At 44.8% G+C, this 19,752-nt stretch overlaps 1 protein-coding gene across 2 annotated transcripts in view; it reads left to right on the forward strand.

Annotated features, from left to right (window-relative positions):
- TNR (tenascin R) overlaps positions 1–19,752 on the forward strand; it is a 425,980-nt gene that overhangs the window by 349,293 nt on the left and 56,935 nt on the right. For both annotated transcript variants that reach the window (XR_009563440.1, XM_030875407.2), the window contains exons 5-8: positions 4,142–4,405; positions 7,703–7,818; positions 10,041–10,191; positions 15,434–15,703. Coding sequence is in view for 1 of the 2 variants with exons in the window: in XM_030875407.2 (XP_030731267.1) it covers positions 4,142–4,405; positions 7,703–7,818; positions 10,041–10,191; positions 15,434–15,703 (801 nt within the window). In the remaining variant the exon portion in view is untranslated. The remainder of the gene's footprint in view (positions 1–4,141; positions 4,406–7,702; positions 7,819–10,040; positions 10,192–15,433; positions 15,704–19,752) is intronic.

Here is a 19,752-nt window from a genome sequence, read left to right on the forward strand (position 1 = left end):
TGGCTGTTTCTGTCACCATGACAGGAGGAGTCCCACACAGGAAACTTGGAATCAGCGTGTTGAATAACAAAAGGCAGGCCCTAGAGAAGCTTTCTTTTTTTTTTTTTCTTGTTGTTGTGCTTTTGTTTTATTTATTTATTTATTTTTTAACATCTTTATTGGAGTATAATTGCTTTACATTGTTGTGTTAGTTGATGCTGTATAACAAAGTGAATCAGCCATACGTATACATATATCCCCATGTCCCCTCCCTCTTGCGTCTCCCTCCCACCCTCCCTATCCCACCCCTCTAGGTGGTCACATGCACCGACCGGATCTCCCTGTGCTATGCAGCTGCTTCCCACTAGCTATCTATTTTACATTTGGTAGTGTATATATGTCCATGCCACTCTCTCACTTCGTCCCAGCTTACCCTTCCCCCTCCCCGTGTCCTCAAGTCCATTCTCTGTGTCTGCATCTTTACTCCTGTTCGGCCCCTAGGTTCTTCAGAACCATTTTTTTTTTTAGATTCCATATATATGTGTTAGCAAACAGTATTTGTTTTTCTCTTTCTGACTTACTTCACTCTGTATGATAGACTCTAGGTCCATCCACCTCACTACAAATAACTCAATTTTGTTTGTTTTTATGGCTGAGTAATATACCATTGTATATATGCCACATCTTCTTTATCCATTCATCTGTTGATGGACACTAAGGTTGCTTCCATGTCCTGGCTATTGTAAATAGTGCTGCAATGAACACTGTGGTACATGACTTTTTGAATTATGGTTTTCTCAGGATATATGTCCAGTAGTGGGATTGCTGAGTCATATGACAGTTCTATTTTTAGTTTTTTAAGGGACCTCCATACTGTTCTCCATAGTGGCTCTATCAATTTACATTCCCACCAGCAGTGCAAGAGTGTTCCCTTTTCTCCACACCCTCTCCAGCATTTATTGTTTATAAATTTTTTGGATGAATGGCCATTCTGACTGGCATGAGGTGATACCTCATTGTAGTTTTGATTTGCATTTCTCTGATGATTAGTGATGTTAAGCATTCTTTCATGTGTTTGTTGGCAGTCTGTATATCTTCTTTGGAAAAATGTCTATTTAGGTCTTCTGCCCATTTTTGGATTGGGTTGTTTGTTTTTTGATATTGAGCTGCATGAGCTGCTTGTATATTTTGGAGATTAATCCTTTGTCAGTTGCTTCATTTGCAAATATTTTCTCCCATTCTGAGAGTTGTCTTTTCATCTTGTTCATGGTTTCCTTTGCTGTGCAAAAGCTTTTATGTTTCATTAGGTCCCACTTGTTTATTTTTGTTTTTATTTCCATTTATCTAAGAGGTGGGTCAAAAAGGATCTTGCTGTGATGTATGTCATAGAGTGTTCTGCCTATGTTTTCCTCTAAGAGTTTTATAGTGTCTGCCCTTACATTTAGGTCTTTAATCCATTTTGAGTTTATTTTTGTGTATGGTGTTAGGGAGTGTTCTAATTTCATTCTTTTACATGTAGCTGTCCAGTTTTCCCAGCATCAGTTATTGAAGAGTCTGTCTTTTCTCCATTGTATATTCTTGCTTCCTTTATCAGAGATAAGGTGACCATATGTGCGTGGGTTTATCTCTGGGCTTTCTATCCTGTTCCATTGATCTATATTTCTGTTTTTGTGCCAGTACCATACTGTCTTGATTACTGTAGGTTTGTAGTATAGTCTGAAGTCAGGGAGCCTGATTCCTCCAGCTCCATTTTTCTTTCTCAAGATTGCTTTGGCTATTTGGGGTCTTTTGTGTTTCCATACAAATTGTGAAATTTTAGAGAATCCTTCTTAAAAGAAGTTTCTTACCTCTAGGATAAGCACCAGTCTGGAATTGGTATCCTAAACGATAGTCTGAATTATTCACTGATGTAGTTTATTTTTGTGGGCTGTGTATAAATGAAGGAAAGCATCTGGTACAATCAGTGACCCATCCTACAAATTGTAGAGGAAAGAACACATTAAGTATAGATCTTCGTTTGATAATCAGTTCAGCTATGACCCAACTCCCTTACTTTTGGCAAGTCCTTTAGCCTGCGTCTCAGTTTCTCCATTTGTTAAGTTGGGATAATTATATCTACCCAATCTACCTCATAGAGCTGCAATTAAAGGATTTTTTTTAAAGTCTAGTTAGATGGTTTATCTAAACATGTTTTATAGACTGAAATGCTATGCAAATATAAAGTGGTATTGTACACTGGCTTAGAGATTCTAGAAGCATTGTGCCTGGGTTCAAATCCTAGCTTCTGTGTTTGCTGACTCTGTGACTCAGTTTTCTTCTCTATAAAACAGGGGTAAAAATAATACCAATTCCATAGTGTTGGTGAGACGGTGAAATAAGAAAATCTATGTCAGAATGTATAGCATTGTCCTTGGTGCATAATAAATGCTCTATATAACCATGCAAAATACTGATAGGTTCTATATAACAACTCTTCTTTCCCTGGTCCAGGAGTCACCTGGTATGCATTATACAGGCTACCCCAAAGATCTTAGTGCAATCAAAGCTTTCATCATGCCAGAGTTAGAAATGATATATGCTTATAAACTATCATTTGAAAGTTTGATTATTTAAATTTCATTTACATTCATCTAGTTTTATAAATTAAAAATTTTTTTGTTTTGGTCAACATTTGCCATCTTTAATCAGAGGAAGCTCTGCTATCTAGATTGTTTTATACCATTCACAATTTGGGGCAAAAGCAATCAAAGCATATGCCCAACATTGTAAATATATGTTCCTAATTTCCATCTTATGAGTCCTCATTTACACCTCTGCCAAGAATTTGAGGCTGAGCACCACAGGGAGCACAGGCACCTTCTTTTCACATGGCCCTGTGACTAGCAGCTGCCTCAGTCCTCTGCTCTTGTAAAGGTGAAAGAGTGAGGATTCTCAGAGGAGAAATTCAATACCAATGACAACTTTTAAACTAACCAAAACCTCCACTGCATATAAATTTATAAGTTAATTATGACTATTTAAATACTGGCCTGATCTTCGAGTTAATCTATGGGCAGGTCCAATTACAGGTATACTGGCGTTAATCCTAATTGATCTTAAAGTTTCAGTCATTTAATACCCCCACTACTGGTGAATCTTCACTTCCCAAGGGAACCATACATGAAAGGCTATTTCAATGAGGTTTTGTTTTTGGTGATTCTCTGAATAGCATTTGAAAAGTAGAACAAGAGAGAAAAGCAAAGCCCTCAAGTATGCTCCTTTCTCATCATCCCCAAAATCAAGGCTAATAAAATTTGTTTAACACGAGTTACATTTCTTTCAAAACTTAAACAGTCTCCTTTTAACAGGGAAAATAAAGTGTTATTGAATGTCTTCATCAGTCCATGGTATCTAGGATTTACTGTTTTGGCTTCTTGTATTTTGCAATATAACCAGGAATAAGCCTTTATTTCCAGTTGCCAAATCAAATACTGGCTCCCAGGGTAATCTGGTAACAATAATTTATTAAACTACCAAAAATATTAGCCAATGTATGCTGTTAAATATCTAACAACTAGATCTCTGAGGGAAAAAATCAAAAGCCCCACTTTGTAGCATTTGCCAACTTCCATGGTGTAAATACTCCCTCTGTGGCCAATTTCAAACTACCAACATGAAGTCACTAAATGTAGAGTTGGAAACAGCTGTGCATTAGCACACAATTACATAGTATTTCTACCAGAGAGATACAACACATGTAAATTGACTCAAGGGCATAGATAATAGTAAAATGTAGTGAAGTAATTTGCCAGTGATGAGTTTGGAGTATTCATAATTTTGTTTTTAAGATAATTTACTTAATTGTAAGTTAATACTGAGTACAATTTAATCTTTAATAATGACTATTTAAAACTGTCTTGCAAAATTCGACAATCAACTTTGCTGAGCCAGTAGAAGCCGGCTCCAGCACACCACTAACTCACAGCCCTATAGGGATGGGAGTACTGAGCACAGAAAAGATAAGAACCTGCCTGCAAAGGGAATTACCAATCACTCAAAGGCAATGAGCTGAGCAGAATATACAGACAGGGCATGTGGGGTGAGATGTGAGGAAGGAAGTTGGGTCCAGGATGGGGAAGGCAGTCCTCTGAGCTCATGCTATCTGTGTATTGCCTCCTGGTAGTTGCCCCTCCAGAGGACTTGCGAGTGGCTGGTATCAGCGACAGGTCCATTGAGCTGGAATGGGACGGGCCGATGGCAGTGACGGAATATGTGATCTCTTACCAGCCGATGGCCCTGGGGGGCCTCCAGCTCCAGCAGCGGGTGCCTGGAGATTGGAGTGGTGTCACCATCTCGGAGCTGGAGCCAGGTCTCACCTACAACATCAGCGTCTACGCTGTCATTAGCAACATCCTCAGCCTTCCCATCACGGCCAAGGTGGCCACCCGTACGTACCATTTCCCCATCCTGTTTCATTCTTCTTTTCTCCTACAGGAGATCATGGGCATTCATGATAGTAGTGTCTTTTCTTAATTCTTCAGGGATGCCTGCAATAATCATTGCTCTTGAGGGGAAGGGCTTCCAACGTGACCCACTTAGGAAAGGGTACCTCATTAAAAAGGCACTTCCAAAAATGAGTTTCCAAATCTAGGCAACCCCTATCAATTATAGAACCAAAAGGACAAAAAGTACTTTAATTATTGAGTTCTGACTTGTTATAAGCTAGTCTGATTAGAAGTCAAGGAAAGTATGAGACTTATATAGACTTCAAATCTAGTTAGAGACTAGAAACCAGGAGATATGAAATAGGATGTATAATAAGCAAGTGTAAATGGTACGTTACAGATGGTAAGTGTATAACAGAGTGGGAAAAAAAATCTTATTTAAAACCACAACTGAAAACTCCCACCTCTCCTCATAGCATATTTCTTCGTGATCATTTATTTAGTAAAATATCCTGATAGTCCATTTTGATTATAAACGTTGAGGCTCTAAAGCATCGTCTAGAAAGACAACGGGGTAAAAGAGAGACAGACAGACACAGACACACACTAAACTCTTCTCCATGAGAAATGGAAGTGTTCTATTTATAATAGAGAAACTGCTATAGGTATGTATCTATATTTTGTATGTTTATTTAAGCACAGAAAATTTTTTTAAAATTGCATGCCAACTATTAACATTGACTACATTGAAGAGCAGAATAAGAAAGAGATGGGAAGAGGCTGCTATTTAGTTTTCTTTTTACACCTCCGAATTCTTCAATTATCTTTCCAACACCACTTGTCCAGCTCTCAAATGCCAGCTGGGTGTCCAACAATCCAGTTCAATTCAGTTCAATATCCATCCACCTGGAGTTAGCATCAGATCCCACAAGCTAAGTCCTCAGTCTCACAGGGCCTCCACGTCAGTTGCCATCACAAGTCCCAGGTTGTCACCAGGACTTCTGACTGACCAGCTATAAATATAAGGAGTTCCCACAACCCCTGCTTACTTTTGGTAATTCCTTAGAACTCACAGAGCTTTACTCTCTATTACTAGTTTCTTATAAAGGATACAACTCAGGAACAACCAAATGGAAGACATGCATACGGTGAAGTATGGGATGTGGAGTTTTCCACGTTCTTTCTGGACAAGCACCCTTCTCAGTACCTCCATGTGTTCACCCACCCAGGAGCCCTCTGAACCCCGTCGTTTAGGGTTTTTTTTATGGAGGTTTCATTACACAGGCATGATTGACGAAACCACTAGCCATTGGTGATTAACTCAAGTCAGCCCCTTTCCCCTCCCTGGAGGTTGGGAGGTGGGGCTGAAAGTTCCAACCCTCTCTCTAAATCATGTCTGGGTTTTTCTGCAGACCAGCCATCTAGGAGGTCCCAACTACCAGTTATCTCATAATCATACAAAAGATACTCTTATCACTCTGGGAATTCCTAGGGTTTTGGGAGCTGTGTGCCAGGACAAAGACCAAATACTTATTTTTTATTACATAATGCAGAGAATTTAGCAGTAGCAGGAAATGGGAACAAGATGTGACCATGAAACATAAGCCCCTGGGTTGGTAAATGGGACTTATCACCAAATATGGGATGAGAGATCTGAGCCCATTTTATGTAGCTCTTAAATGACAAGATGGTATCTGGGTAACAAATGTCATGAAAGTTCAGAATAAGAAGAGGTTGAAGTAGGAAGAGTTGGCTTTGAAGTCTTCATGGAGGCCCAGGGACTTGAGTTGTGCTTTGAAGGATGTAAGCATAGGGGCAAGCAGAGGGAAAAGGATTTAAGAAGTCATTTTGTCCCCTTGCTTTTCAGGTGACAAAGATCCTGTTATAATATTGGACTCCCCCTATGAATGCTGCCTTTTTTTTAATATGCCTGTAATTATCACTGTTTATATTTGACCTTTTTCTTCAACTCCTCTCGTGCCTGAGAACTAATTTAAAATATTTGCAATGATTGTGTAGAGAGGCAGGTCACCATCTGCCGCTTTTCCCACCTTGCTCCAGGATGGGTCAGCTCAGCAAGAGCCTGGCCCGACTCCCAGGCGTCTCTTCTCTGATCCACGTGCACATGCCGTGACGAGGTTTCCATCTCCCATGGCCTTTATTACACCAATTCAGGGCATCCCCTCAGGCAAGCTCCCAGGTGACAAGGACAGAATCATGTAAGCTCCCCTGACACGCCTTCAAGTGGGTTCAGAATCAGCCCTGCCTTTCACCAAGAAGCGTGAGGAAGCTTCCAAACAGGAAGGATGAGAATCTGTCAATTTTCCAATGGGAATATCCCAGGAGAGGCACAGCTGAAATGGGAGCAGGCTCGCTGGAGAACTGAGAAAAGTCGTGCTGTCGTATTTCAGGGCTGGTAATTGGAACTCCATTAGGACAAGCATACTTCCACCTGTGCCTGTGCGTGTGCGTGTGCGTGTGCGTGTGCGTGTGTGTGTGTGTGTTGTTGGGAAGGGGGCCGGGGGGGAGGGTGTAGGGAATGGAAAAAGAGGGAGATAAGCAGAGGAACTAAAAATGAGACACATGAGGCAAAGGTGAGTGAAGGAGAGAAGGGAGAGAGAATGAAGGAACAGCTGGAGAAAAGAAGAAGCTAGTGGAGTGAGAGTGAAAACCCCAGTATCTACTACTGTCCCTTGATTATGCCCTTGCTTTGCTTGTATACATGAAATGGAAATTTCAGACCATCCTAGACGATTTGAGCTAAACGAGATATTCTTAGGGCACATCACGTGATCGAGAAAAGCATTCCAGACTATATTCTGAAGTTGGCTTTCTCCACGTCTTTCATTACTCTCTCTGTGCCACGGTTTCCTGGGTGTGAAATGGAAACAGTGATGTTAGCCTTTATATTGTCTCTCGGGAACCCTTAAAGCCTCTGAAGACAGTGTTCAGTTTCTCTGAAAAAGGCACTATGTTAAATGCCAAGATTCACCACCTTAGTAAGGAAAGGAAAGTGTGTTTTTTATTTTAATAGTAACCTATTATGTAACAGAAAGCATATAAAAGTATTTATTAGGTTATGTTTGTTTACTTTATTCGTATCTTCGCCCACACTGAGTGCCAAGACCACAGTGACATGGGCTGATCCCTTACCTGGAACCCACCACCTCTGTAATGAGATTGGGATAGCCTGCCCATCACACGCCACCACACCCATGGCGTGGAGGGAGCCCCAGGTAATGCTCTCTGCCCCTGCCAGGGAGAGCCATGACATGGTCACCCACATTGCTATGTTCCAGATCTCTCCACTCCTCAAGGGCTACGATTCAAGACAATCACAGAGACCACCGTGGAGGTGCAGTGGGAGCCCTTCTCGTTCTCCTTCGATGGGTGGGAGATCAGCTTCATTCCAAAGGTAACCCCCACCTGTCAGACTGCCGAACAGCCTTATTTGGGGTATTCATACCCTCAACTTGGAATCGGGGCAGCAAAAAAGGCACTGCCCCCAATCTCTGTCTCCATGCCATCAGGACACGAAGGGGCATTCTGTGGGTATATGGGCTACAGAACATTTCTTTCATAAAGGCTTGGTAAGGACTGAGTAATGGCCCTGAGCCTGGCACCTGAGCCTTGGATGACAAGAGAATGCGGAAGCAGCCACCAGCCCCAGCTCTCTGCTCAGAAAGCTCTAGGGTTTAGCAAGCTGTCATTTTAGCAAGTCCGAAAACTGAGACCTTCAAAAAGTTGGGGTGTCTCTTTAGGACATAAGAAAAGCCAAACTGAATCGGTCTTATGATCAACCCACAGCTTCCTTCTGTGCCGACAGATGCCCCAAAAGTCAGCTTGCGTGGCTTCAGTCTCTAAAGGTCAGAGATGTAACACAAAAACACCTTTCACAAACTATTCATTGAGAAAATTTTTCCTTAAGCAAATTATATTATTAGTCTTTGAGTTAAAAATTATCCCAAGAGTCCTTTGCATTCATCAAAGCAGTATTTTATTTTATTAACCCTAAAACTACTTTTCTAAGGTGCCAGAGGCGCCTGACTAGTTCTAGTTTTCCAGATTTATTAACGCCACTGATGGTTTCCCTAACTATACCACTCATAAGGGTATAATGTTTAATCATAGTCCTTTCCTCTGTCTTCATCTTTCAATATCAAAGAGGATTTTTTCAGTCATTCATCAGACTTAATGACAGATGACACATTTGTGGCCGATGAGACTACGATTTCACCATTGTTTTACTTCAAAATTCTTAGAGGCATGGACTGTTGGGACTGATGACCCTTCATTTTATATCTAGTTTGTTTAGTTTATAGAGACTAAGACTCAGTGAACTTAAATGATTTCAGACAGCTAGTTGGTGGCAGGCTTAAAAGAAGAATTGGGTCTCCACTTCCTATTCCAGGGCTCTGTCCACTTCTCTTATGTGGATATAGTCATGCCATGGCAAGCTAAATACATCGAAGCAGACATTCTCTACACATACGTTCTTATATGTCTTATCTGCATTAAAATGGCCAGTAAAGTATGGTGGGCAATTGGATTTATAACAGGGCAGAGAGAATCATGTCACTCTGCCACTCAGGCAGGAAAAAAACCAATGCCAGGTTTGCCTGTTTTATATCCGATATGTAAAACTCTAAGAGTGGGGCTAGCCAGAGCATGCCAAGGTCATATATGCAGCCACAGAGAATAGCTGTATCATCTGTAGGTTGAGGCCAGTGGGAGGTCACGCTGATTTATAAAAGTGTGGCTATAAATTACATAATAGGGCACTCCAGGTGACATGAACAGAGACCAAAGAATAGTGGAGAAGTGCAGTGCCACAAAAAAGAGCCCTCTTGTCGCCTCCATTTCCAGAGGCACACAGAGAAAATGTATAATAATAGGCAAACAGACAGACAGACAGGTGGGTAGAAAGATACAAAATCCTGGACCCAGCATCATCAAGTTGATCTTTTTCATTTCCTCTTCCACCAACTTGTCTCTTTCTTCTCTCCTTTGTATTATTCTTTGTTCTACCCCTTTTCTCTTCCTTGTGCTTCACAGCTGGTTGTGTCACGGATTCCTAACTCATCTGGGTAATAAGACAATGACAGACTTGCAGCCAGTGTAACACCATGACAAACTCCAGATACAGCAAAATAGCAGCTCCGGCTCATTAAAAAACTGGGAATGTCTTAGTTTGAAACATGTTGTCATGTACATAAAGATGTTTACACACATACATACACAACTAGACTCTTCTGAATAGCCAAGGGCATGCTCACCATGATAAATGCCAAAAACTCTCATAGATGGTAAGCACCAGACATTGCATTTTTGGCAAGAGCCAATCTACATCACCTCATGACTAATTTTTATTGGCAAACTCAGTAGACTCAGGAGAGGCCAAAGAAATGTTCTTGAAAATTGGTTCTCCGTTTGCCAAATCCTCATAGAGTGGTGGCATTCTTCTTGATCCTGCTGGGAGTCATTCCTGGCCCCAGACCCTCAGCTGTCAGCCTGGAGGGCAGAGAAGTGGTCCCCATCTTTAATCCACAGTCGGTGTCCCACACATTTCCCTCCCATTGATTTCCTCTTTTGCTTTCTCTGCTTCTCCCTTCCCCCCTCCCCACCCCTGCCCTACAGAACAATGAAGGAGGGGTGATTGCCCAGCTCCCCAGTGATGTTACATCCTTCAATCAGACGGGATTAAAGCCTGGGGAGGAATATACTGTCAATGTGGTGGCTCTGAAAGAGCAAGCCCGGAGCCCCCCTACCTCGGCCAGCGTCTCCACTGGTGAGTGCCCCCAACCTTTCACTTTATGGCTAACCATTAGGTCACTCAGGAAAAACTGCAGACGCACCCAGGAAGTAGAGAGACAAAGGGGTGCTAGGATTTCTCCCACAGCTGAGATTAATTTGGGTACCTGGAGACGGAGCTACTCGACCAGATGCTCGAACGTCTTCCTTATCCTTGCAAGCACAAAAATCTGCAAGAGTATTCTACGGGGAAATTCTTTGTTAGGATCTCCAGTGTATGTCTTCTGATCTTACTCACTAAGAGGGCTTGTTTGTCAGCCCCTAGTATCTTGAGCTTTGGAGCCAGCAAGAGCTAATTCACTCTTATTTATTGTGAGATTTGCAGAAAGTCATTTGACCTTCCCAAACCTTGATTCATTTGACAATGATGAACTTCATAGAAATGACATGAGGATTAAATCAGATAAAGCACACAAAGTGATTAGCACTGTGTCAATGACAGTGAGTGCTCGATAGCTTGTGTGTATACATACACTCAGAGAACACTTTTAGAAGTGAGAGCGGGAAACGTCGTTCAAAACCAGTAAATTGTGGGTTGGGTCACTGTTCAAGGTGATGACTTAAGTTGATTATTATTTCACCCCCACAGTGCCTCTCATGCAAGACCATTATATTTCTAGGTTTGATTAATTAACTGTATCGCATTTTGCTTTATTGTTTCCTTCGCTGACAAAGGATGCTGTAAATTAATGCTTATGATACATGTGTGTGTGCCCTCACGAAGAATTTCTCAGAAGTTATAAATAGCTTCTGGTATCATTTTTGGCCCTCATTTTATTGATGGGAGGGTTGAAACTCGAAGGTTAAGCAATGGTCCCTGTTAGTAACAGAGACTGATGTAGGCGAATATTGGTACAGCTTTATTTTTCATAAACAGAAACTGACACCTAAGAAAACCAGTCATGAGTGCGGGACAAAGGCCAAGTTGGCCAGAAAAGGGAATCACAACGCTATATAATGAGCCCATGTTTATGGATTAGTGATTCATACGTTGTTAATTGGATCCAAACTAAACAGCATCAGGTGCTGAGGCTTACGCTCAGACTAGAAAACACTGGTTTAAAACTACTGTGGCATTAGATTATGCTCCATTAGAGCACCGGTTTTCCAGGGCCACGCCTCAAGGCAAGGAGGAAGTGGAGATGCAGGTCTCTAATTACTCCCACTCCCATGCCCCTCACACCCTCCAACCGAGGCAGCTCCACTTTTGTCTGTTTTATGTTTTGTACAATCATTTAAGATTTTGTTCTTTTAAAAAAGAATATTAGCCCTCTCCTCCCCCAAAGGCTTTAAAACCACTATATTAATCCAAATACATTTTAGAAGAAACGCTATAGCCCTAAAGTCTAAAAGTACTCTGGACACCAGTGTCCAGGAATCTCTCCAGACACCAGTGGCCCGAGTTTTTCCCCAGTTCTGCTTCCCAAGGTTATGCTGGACCCTGAAGGGTTGATTTGGTAACACGTGTAGATTCTCCTCTTCTGATGAGGAATGTTTCAGGGTCCCCAAATCACTTCTGTGATTTGATATTAAGAAAGTATTAGTAGGAAAAAAAAAAAAAAAAGCTAGAAGGAGATGGTTCATGAGAGGGCAGAGAAGAACATTACAGAGGGAGGATGCTTTTCTTCCAAAGTACTGACAGCACTTAGAGAAGACAGTCCAACTCTGCTTTAGTCTTCTACTTAAAACCACATTTTGACAACATTTGCAGTATTTTTTGGTTTGGAATTTCCTTAAGATTAAAATTAAAAGTTCCAGATCTAGTCATCTGTGGTAAAGCCAGGCAGAATTTTTTCAATTAAGAAAAAAACTCCTAGTTCATATTTTGGGATTGTGTACAGAATTACGAAGAAATGGAAAGACAAATATTTATTCCAGTTTACTTTTTGAGTAGGATATGTGTTTGTTTAAAAATTAGGGCCTAACTTGAAAGTAAGCTGATACCTCCTTGACTGGAATGGGACATGGTTACCCAATGGCCAACTGAAGGGCCGAATCCAAGGACGGCTGCAGAAAAGATGGTTGGCTCCCAGCCCTGTCTGCTGTTTTTAAGAAACGATTGTTTAATTATTTCCCTACGCTTATGTCTGACCCACACCAACCCCCTGCTGCTAAGCTCTGAGTCCTCATCAGGCACGCAGGCTGGCTTCTTCCAGGCAGGCCATTTTGGGAATTCAAATTACAAGACCTCCTGCAGCCAGAGTCCTCGGTGCTACACAGTCACATTTTAATATGAGCAATCATTATGATTAGGATTTGGGGACTTAAAAGAGCTGATGGACAAAAGCCTTACATGGTCATTTGAGTTTTGGTGACATCTTTTTTTTTTTTTCAAGAAGCTCCAATTCATTGAAATGCTTCACTTTCTTTCTTATGCATATAGAGAGTCATCTATTTACTTCATTTACTCAACACCCATTTACTGAGTGTCTACTATGTTTCAAGCACTATGCTTATTCAGCAGTTAGGAGATAATTTCCTCCATCTCATTATTAAATTAAATGGAATTTAAAAGGCCCAAGTTACCTAAAACCACTAAATACAGCGTGCAGAAAAGAAAACATCTGGATATATTCTGTTAAATCTCATTATTACTCCAAATATGAAAAACAGGACTTCACTTTCACTCCAAACCAGGTGGCACCAAACCCAAAATGGTCTGGTGATTTTCATTTTGGCTGGTGCCAGACCAAAACTCCTAAGATGCTTAACAGAGAACAGGACTGGGCTACACCCAGAAGGAGGGTGGGGTACCCAGCGAAAGGCCCAACTCGGAAAGAGAGAGAGGCTCCAAGTCAGGCTGAGACAGTCCTGAGGGAGACACTCCATTCTGGAGACAGACGAGGAGGTGGTCCAGTGCAGACTGGTTAAAAAAACCAGAAAACAGTCTTCGTCAAGACTCTCTGGTAACAAGGGAAAAACACTTTCTTAAACTAGCTGTAGCAAAAAAGATAATTTACTGGAAGGACACACAGTGTCTTATGAAACCCCAGGGCCAGAAACGCATCTGAGTCTCACAAAAGACTTGAACCAAAAAATGGACAGTCAAGAACCGAGTTATTCTCTATACCTTTCTAGAAGCGCCACAAGGTCACTCACTTCTGCTTCTCTCTGTGTATTTGCTCCTAAAATTCTGCACCCAGTTCCAGTATGTGTGTGACTGGGGGAGGGGTTCCCCATACCAAGCAATTCTCTGCAACACCAGCTGGGTGTCCTACCATTCAACTCAATTCCAACACATCTACCAGGAGAGAGCATCGAATTCCACAGGTTGGAGGGCTCAGTCCCACAAGACTACCCTCCACTTCAGACGCCAATCACGAGTCCAGGTTGTCACCCGTGCTTCTGACTGACCAGCTACAGATTGGAGGTTCCTACAACCCCTCCTTGGGTTTGATTAATTTGCTAGAGAAGCTCATATAACTCATGAGGAAACTCATTTTCTCACTGAATTACTGGTTTATCACAAAGGATATTAAAGGATACAAATCAACAGCCAGATGAAGAGATACACAGGTGAGGTCCTGAACAAAGGAGCTTCTGCTCCTGTGGAATTTGGGGCCCACGGCAGTGGCACATGGAAGCATTCTGGTTCCCCAACCTGGAAGCTCTCCAAACCCAGTCCTTTTGGGTTTTTATGGAGGCTTCATTACATAGGCATGATTGATGGACTGACCAGATGTCAGGGGTGGGACTGAAAGTTCCAACCCTCTAATCACCTGGTTGGGTCCCTTGGCAACCAGCTTTCTCCCTCGCTTTATTAACATAACAAAAGACAACTTGATCACTCTCATCACTTAGAAAATTCCCAGGGTTTTAGGAGCTCTGCACTAAGAAGGGAAAACCAAATATGTATTTATTAGAAAATCACCTTTTCCCCTTTCTCCTCTTCTCTCTCCCTCTCTCTCTCTCTCGCTCTCGCTCTCGCTCTCGCTCTCGCTCTGTCTGTCTCTCTGTCTCTCTCTCCCCAGATCAGATGTTTTCTATTTATTTGTGAATATGGTAGAGAATGGCCAGACCAGCCCTGGCTCTACATGGTCCAAAACCAGCTAACCAGAAAGCCAGAGTCTGTGGTTCCAGTTCCAAATCCTTGAAGAATATGAATATTCATGTTAATCAGCCCCAGCTAGAGGGGTGTAGTCCATAATAAATGCAAACATGGAAGCCAGGCCAGCTCTTTTTAGAAGGTAATGAGTAATTCAAAGGAGGGCACGTCAGCCATCCAGACACACCATGAGGAGTTGAGAACACCATTTTCTGTTCTACTCACTAAGCCCTTTCTATTTCCCTTCTACATTCTCTCACCTTGCCCCACCGCCACCATCATCTAATTCAATATGAACAGGACCCCAAGTGGGTGCTGGAACCAGGGTGGTAGGACCCCTAGGAAACCAACCAGCTTTTCCTAGGTAACAACATCCCACAATGGTGTTCCCTTCAGGTGCTCAGTGCCAGAGGCCAGGACTCATGAGGGACACATGCTGAATAACCTGGAGGGACTGTGTGTGACTGCAGTGCCCTCCTGGCTCAGGAATACGCAAGAACCGGTGGGGAAAAAATAGCCCACAAGACGCTGTTCCAAAACAGAGATCCTTGTTTTTACAGAAGAGCAAGTTTCCCCAGAAGGCATATTTCATATCCACAAATACAAATGTCTGTTGGGTTTTTGACTGTCTTAGCAGCTGGTTGACTGAGTTGTCGGTACAGCTGAGCAGGGACATCTTCTGGATACTCGTGATGCCCTCATTGGCAACCAAGTTGGAAGTCTCAGATGTTTAGATAGGGCTGCTAATTTCATAGGTCTTTCCTTGGGGCTCACAGAATGTGAGAGCTGGGCAGCTGGGCACACACGAGAAACACAGTTCTCTGTTGTCTGTCCCATAACCTCCTGACAGAACAGTGCTGGCCCTCTCAAGCCAGTAAGTGCCCTTCCCCAGCCTAAACTGGGAAGTGTCAATCCTAAAAACCACAGCCCCGTGACAGCAAGATTCAGGGGACCTAAGATCCAGTGTCTGTTCCCCCACTGAAAAACCATGTGTCCTCAGGAAAGAGATTTTATCTCACTGTGTCTCAATTTCCCCATCTGCAAAATGGGATGATAATACCTATTCTCTCTCTGACCGACCAGGCTAATGTAAGGAGGAAAGGAAAGGAAAGAGCTTCAGTCAGAGGCTCACTTCTCAAACTTTTTTTTTTTCTATTGGATCTTTCTCATTTAGTCATTGATGGGCCCACGCACATCCTGGTTCGAGATGTCTCCGACACTGTAGCCTTCGTGGAGTGGACCCCACCTCGAGCCAAAGTCGATTTCATTCTCTTGAAGTACGGCTTGGTGGGCGGGGAAGGCGGGAAGACCACCTTCCGACTGCAGCCTCCCCTGAGCCAGTACTCGGTACAGGCCCTGCGGCCCGGCTCCCAATACGAGGTGTGGGTCAGCGCAGTCCGTGGAACCAACGAGAGCGAGTCCACCACCACCCAGTTCATAACAGGTGAGGCTGTAGGTGGGGTGGGGCAGGGGCGGGGAGCAGAGCCTGAGGAGGGGAGAGGGTGTTGAGCCAGCTGGTATCCTCATGGCAAGAGGGGCATCCAGGGAGAGAGATGACGTGTGCTTGGGCATCCACGTATCACAGACACTGCAAGAAGGAAGCGAGAGGTTTCAGGGCATCCTGGTGAGGTCACATCTCAGGGCAGAGGAGCGCACAGCACCAGTGGATGGGAGAGCTGGGTTCCTGTCCTACCTCTGCTACCAGCCAGATCTGTGACTTGACAGAAGTCTCTTCCCCTCAGGTTTCAGGTTTCTCCTTTATGAAATGAAAAGTTTGTCCTGAAGTCACTTGACATCCCCATCGCTAGCCCAAAGGGAAATTTTGTGAGGGTTCAGTACCCCTTCCTGGAGTCACTTTATTGCCATTTGCCGGAAATGGCTGTAATGACTGCATAAATCCACGGTGACTACACCAGCACAATAGCGCCCCCTGGAGTTGTGCAAAGCCGGGCCTGCGCGCCTGGAAGCAGGCCTTCCACCTGAGAGCCTGTGACTCATCCTGCCGTTTGCGGGCACCGGCAAGAAGGCTAATGTAGACCCGGCTCCAATAGTCGGGAAAGGCCAGACCTCACGACCTGCTCCCTGGCTCTCTAGGAGCCCATCAGGCCAACCAGCTAGTGGACAGGAAGGTCAGGCACCATCCAAAGACAGGCTCCCTGGCACTCTCACTGGGTGATTGGGGGCTGTGATCCGACAGTGAGTCTCTGTCTAACCCAGATACCCAGTCTCGGCCTCTCTGCCCTGTTGGGGGGCAGCAGGGGGGTGGTCACACATCAAGGAATGTCTCCGACAACTCCCCAGTTGTTGCAGAGATCAAAGGAAACGGCCGGCTTCTGTAAGATCTAAGAACCAGCATCTCCTGATGGGGTAAAGTAGGAGAATCACTAATTCAGGCATCCTACATTGAGTGGTGGCCTAAGCGTCTGTTACGGGATGGGGTAAGCCAGCCAAGGGGCTGCAGGGAGGTTCAATAAACAGCACCATTACCCTCCACCTGTGTTTAAAATCAGCTGATAAATAAGGCAAAGAGTAAGACAGATGGAGGCCAAAATATCCCCTAGACTGGAGCATGTAGCTTAGTGTTGGATGGGCTCGCCAAAGGATGAACCCTGTGGACCTGGGCAAGACCCCCATCTGGCAGAAGCTGTGGGGCTACGCAGGTTAGGGCTTACAGCACAGAGGAACAAGCAGAGGCCGATCCCCATGTGCAGACGGCTCCCATGAGAGAGGGTAGCAGGAGGGCCGTGCCCAGGCCTGCCACAAAACTCACCATGGAAGCAAGTCCGTCTTCCCCAGCAGAAGAAAGAGGGAGGCCGGGAATCTCATAACGGGTTTCCCTCCACCCCAAAGGAAACATTCCCTGTTACAAGGGAGCAAGCATGGACACTGACGAACCAGAGACGGCAGCTTGATTCTGAAAGAGGCCCTCTCAGGTTTGCTCTCCAGCCCCTGTGTTAGACTCCACCCCAGCCACGGGTCGCTGGTCAGATGTTTTACTGAACACACGTTGGGATCCCCAGTGACTGTGCATATGTCTTTAAAATAAAGGGACTACACTCTGCCCATTTCTCTTGCCGTCTTTTCCCACACTGAACCAAAACTGCTCAGGGCCTCACACACAAGCTCCCTTCTTGGTGAATTCAAGGTCAGCCCTGCCCACCCCCCAGCCTTTGCACCCCCAGGACACGGTCTGCTCTGGTGCTGGGACCTCCTGAGGGCCATGAGTCCTGCATTCTTTTTTAATTTCAACACAGTTTTTGTGTGAAAAGTGGTTTCTTTGTGCTTTACTCAGATAAGGAGTTTGAAGAGGCAGAAAATGAGACGAGAGCTCTCCAGCAGCAGGACGGAAAGCATAATTCTTGATGTTTACGTCAACGAGATGGAAGCAGGACTGGCTGGTGGCCCAGGAAAATTCCAATCAAGACAATTACATTCTGCCTCCTAGAAGCTCCCCCGGAGTTTCCGTTCGTTGCGTGATTCTCTGTTTGCGGTTGCCTGGAGGATGGGCAGCTGCTAGGTGGCTACCTTCTGCAGGCAGCAGCAGCCCGTACCTCCAAGCTGCCCCCCTCTGCCCGAAGCGGATGAGGGGGCAACAGGGGTGGGGTGCGTTGCCGCAGACAGCTTTGCAGCCCAGCTCTCAAGGCCTGGGGTTGGCAGGTGCTGGTTGAATGAGGAGAAGGTGCCTGGACCCTCACGGCAGGGCCCTCAGTCATTTCAGAGCTCTGCTTAAACTCAAATTAGCCAAAGTGCTTTTCCAGGTGATGGCTTCAACACTAGGAGCGCACTAATTGCACAGGCAATTAAAACGGGGATTTGCTTCCTGCGTGGTGAGCAGATCTGTCTGGGTCTTAGAGCCGCTCGGAAAAAGGAAAGCACCGATGGAAGCCCACTAAGGCCAATGGTTAGAGAGAAGGCCGCCCAGGGAAACCCGGAGGCCAGTCTCCCGAACCTCCCTGCCCTCCGTAGCTCTGGTTGCAGTTGCCCTCACGGGGGCATTCCCGGGACTCTTTTGGTGGATCCTTTGGCAAACCGCAGGAGAGAAGCACGGAACAGATTCTCCCTCACAGCCCTTGGAAGGGAGCCAACACGTTGATCTCAGACTTCCAGTTTGTGAGACGATACATTTCTATCCTTGAAGCCACCCAGTGTGTGGCCCTTGGTGGTGGCAGCCCCAGGAAACGCAACAAAGGCCCAAGTCACAACAGCTGGAGCTCCCACCTGCTGGGCAGGGACTGTACTCCAGGATTCTCCAGGAAATGCCTCCACAAGTTCAACCTGGATGGCCCTTGTCAGCCAGCCAAGACCAGCTGCCCTCAGTCAAAGCTGTTCTTGTCCCTGTACCACCTGGCCCCAAGCATCCTCAAAGTCCCCAGCTGGAATATTTAACAAGACTTTCCCAAAGGCTTTGAGGGAGCAGACAAGACAGAGAACTGCCAGTACCCATTCAGCCACTTCACATGTGCTTAATGAACACCTAGTAGGTGCCAAGCACTATCCTAGGCAGTGAGGATGCAGAATGAACAAGACAGATAAGATCTCAGTTCACAGGAGTTACATTCCAGGGGGGGAAACTAAATAAGGAAGAAGGAAAGAAACATATGGGATCATTTCAATCACGAGGATTATGCTAAAAAAATGAAATGGATGATACAGAGGGAGTAGTCAGAAAGGCCTCTCTGAGGAGCTAAAGTTTTAACCAAGACCTAAGTGACCTCAGTCATGTGAGGGTCTGGGGAAGAGCGTTCCAGGCAAACGTACCAACCAGTGCAAAAGCCCTGGGGTGAGAATAAGCTTGCTGTGATTCAGGAGTAGGAGAAAGGCAGTGCAGCTGGAGCACGGTGAGTAAGCGTAGAATGTTCCAAGGTGCCACCTGAGAAGCAGGCAGGGCCAGATCACGTAGAGCCCTGACACGATTAGGAGTTCGTAATAGGAAGCCGCGGAAAGTTTTCAGCAGAACTGCTTGATTTAATTTATGTTTTAGAGGTGAGAGTCTACAGCTGCAGCCTCTCCACAGGGCCCCCACTGGACACCTGGCTTTACCTTGCCCCTAGCTTGCTGGTGTGTTGCAGAGACCAGCACAGCTCCCACTTGCCAGGGTGCCCTTCAGCTGCGCCTCCTAGAGGTCAGGCTTCAAGACCTAGGGGGAGCAAACCATTTCACTCCACCCCAGTCCTAAGACACCTGCCTTCTCCAGCCCTCATTCTCAGGATTGATCTCCTTGGGGATCATTGACATTGGAAATGTCCAGTCCCTTCAGAGGAAACACTGCTGCCTATCCACAGGGCACAGGTCCTAAGGCCAAAAAAGCAAAAAACAAATCCATAGTCTAACAAACATTTCCCAGGTCTGAGGTCTTTAGTTGTGAAGAGCAGTAGGTAAATACAAGACTCAACCTGAACCTTAAGTGAATCTCTTTTTGCTCCAGTTCCATTCAGGCCACACACCCCCCAAGCCCCACCCAGTCCTTTGCCAGCCTCTCCTCCCACGTGAGAT

Source organism: Globicephala melas, chromosome 1 (genome assembly GCF_963455315.2).
Source record: "Globicephala melas chromosome 1, mGloMel1.2, whole genome shotgun sequence".
In the NCBI taxonomy this organism is placed as follows: Eukaryota; Metazoa; Chordata; class Mammalia; order Artiodactyla; family Delphinidae; genus Globicephala; species Globicephala melas.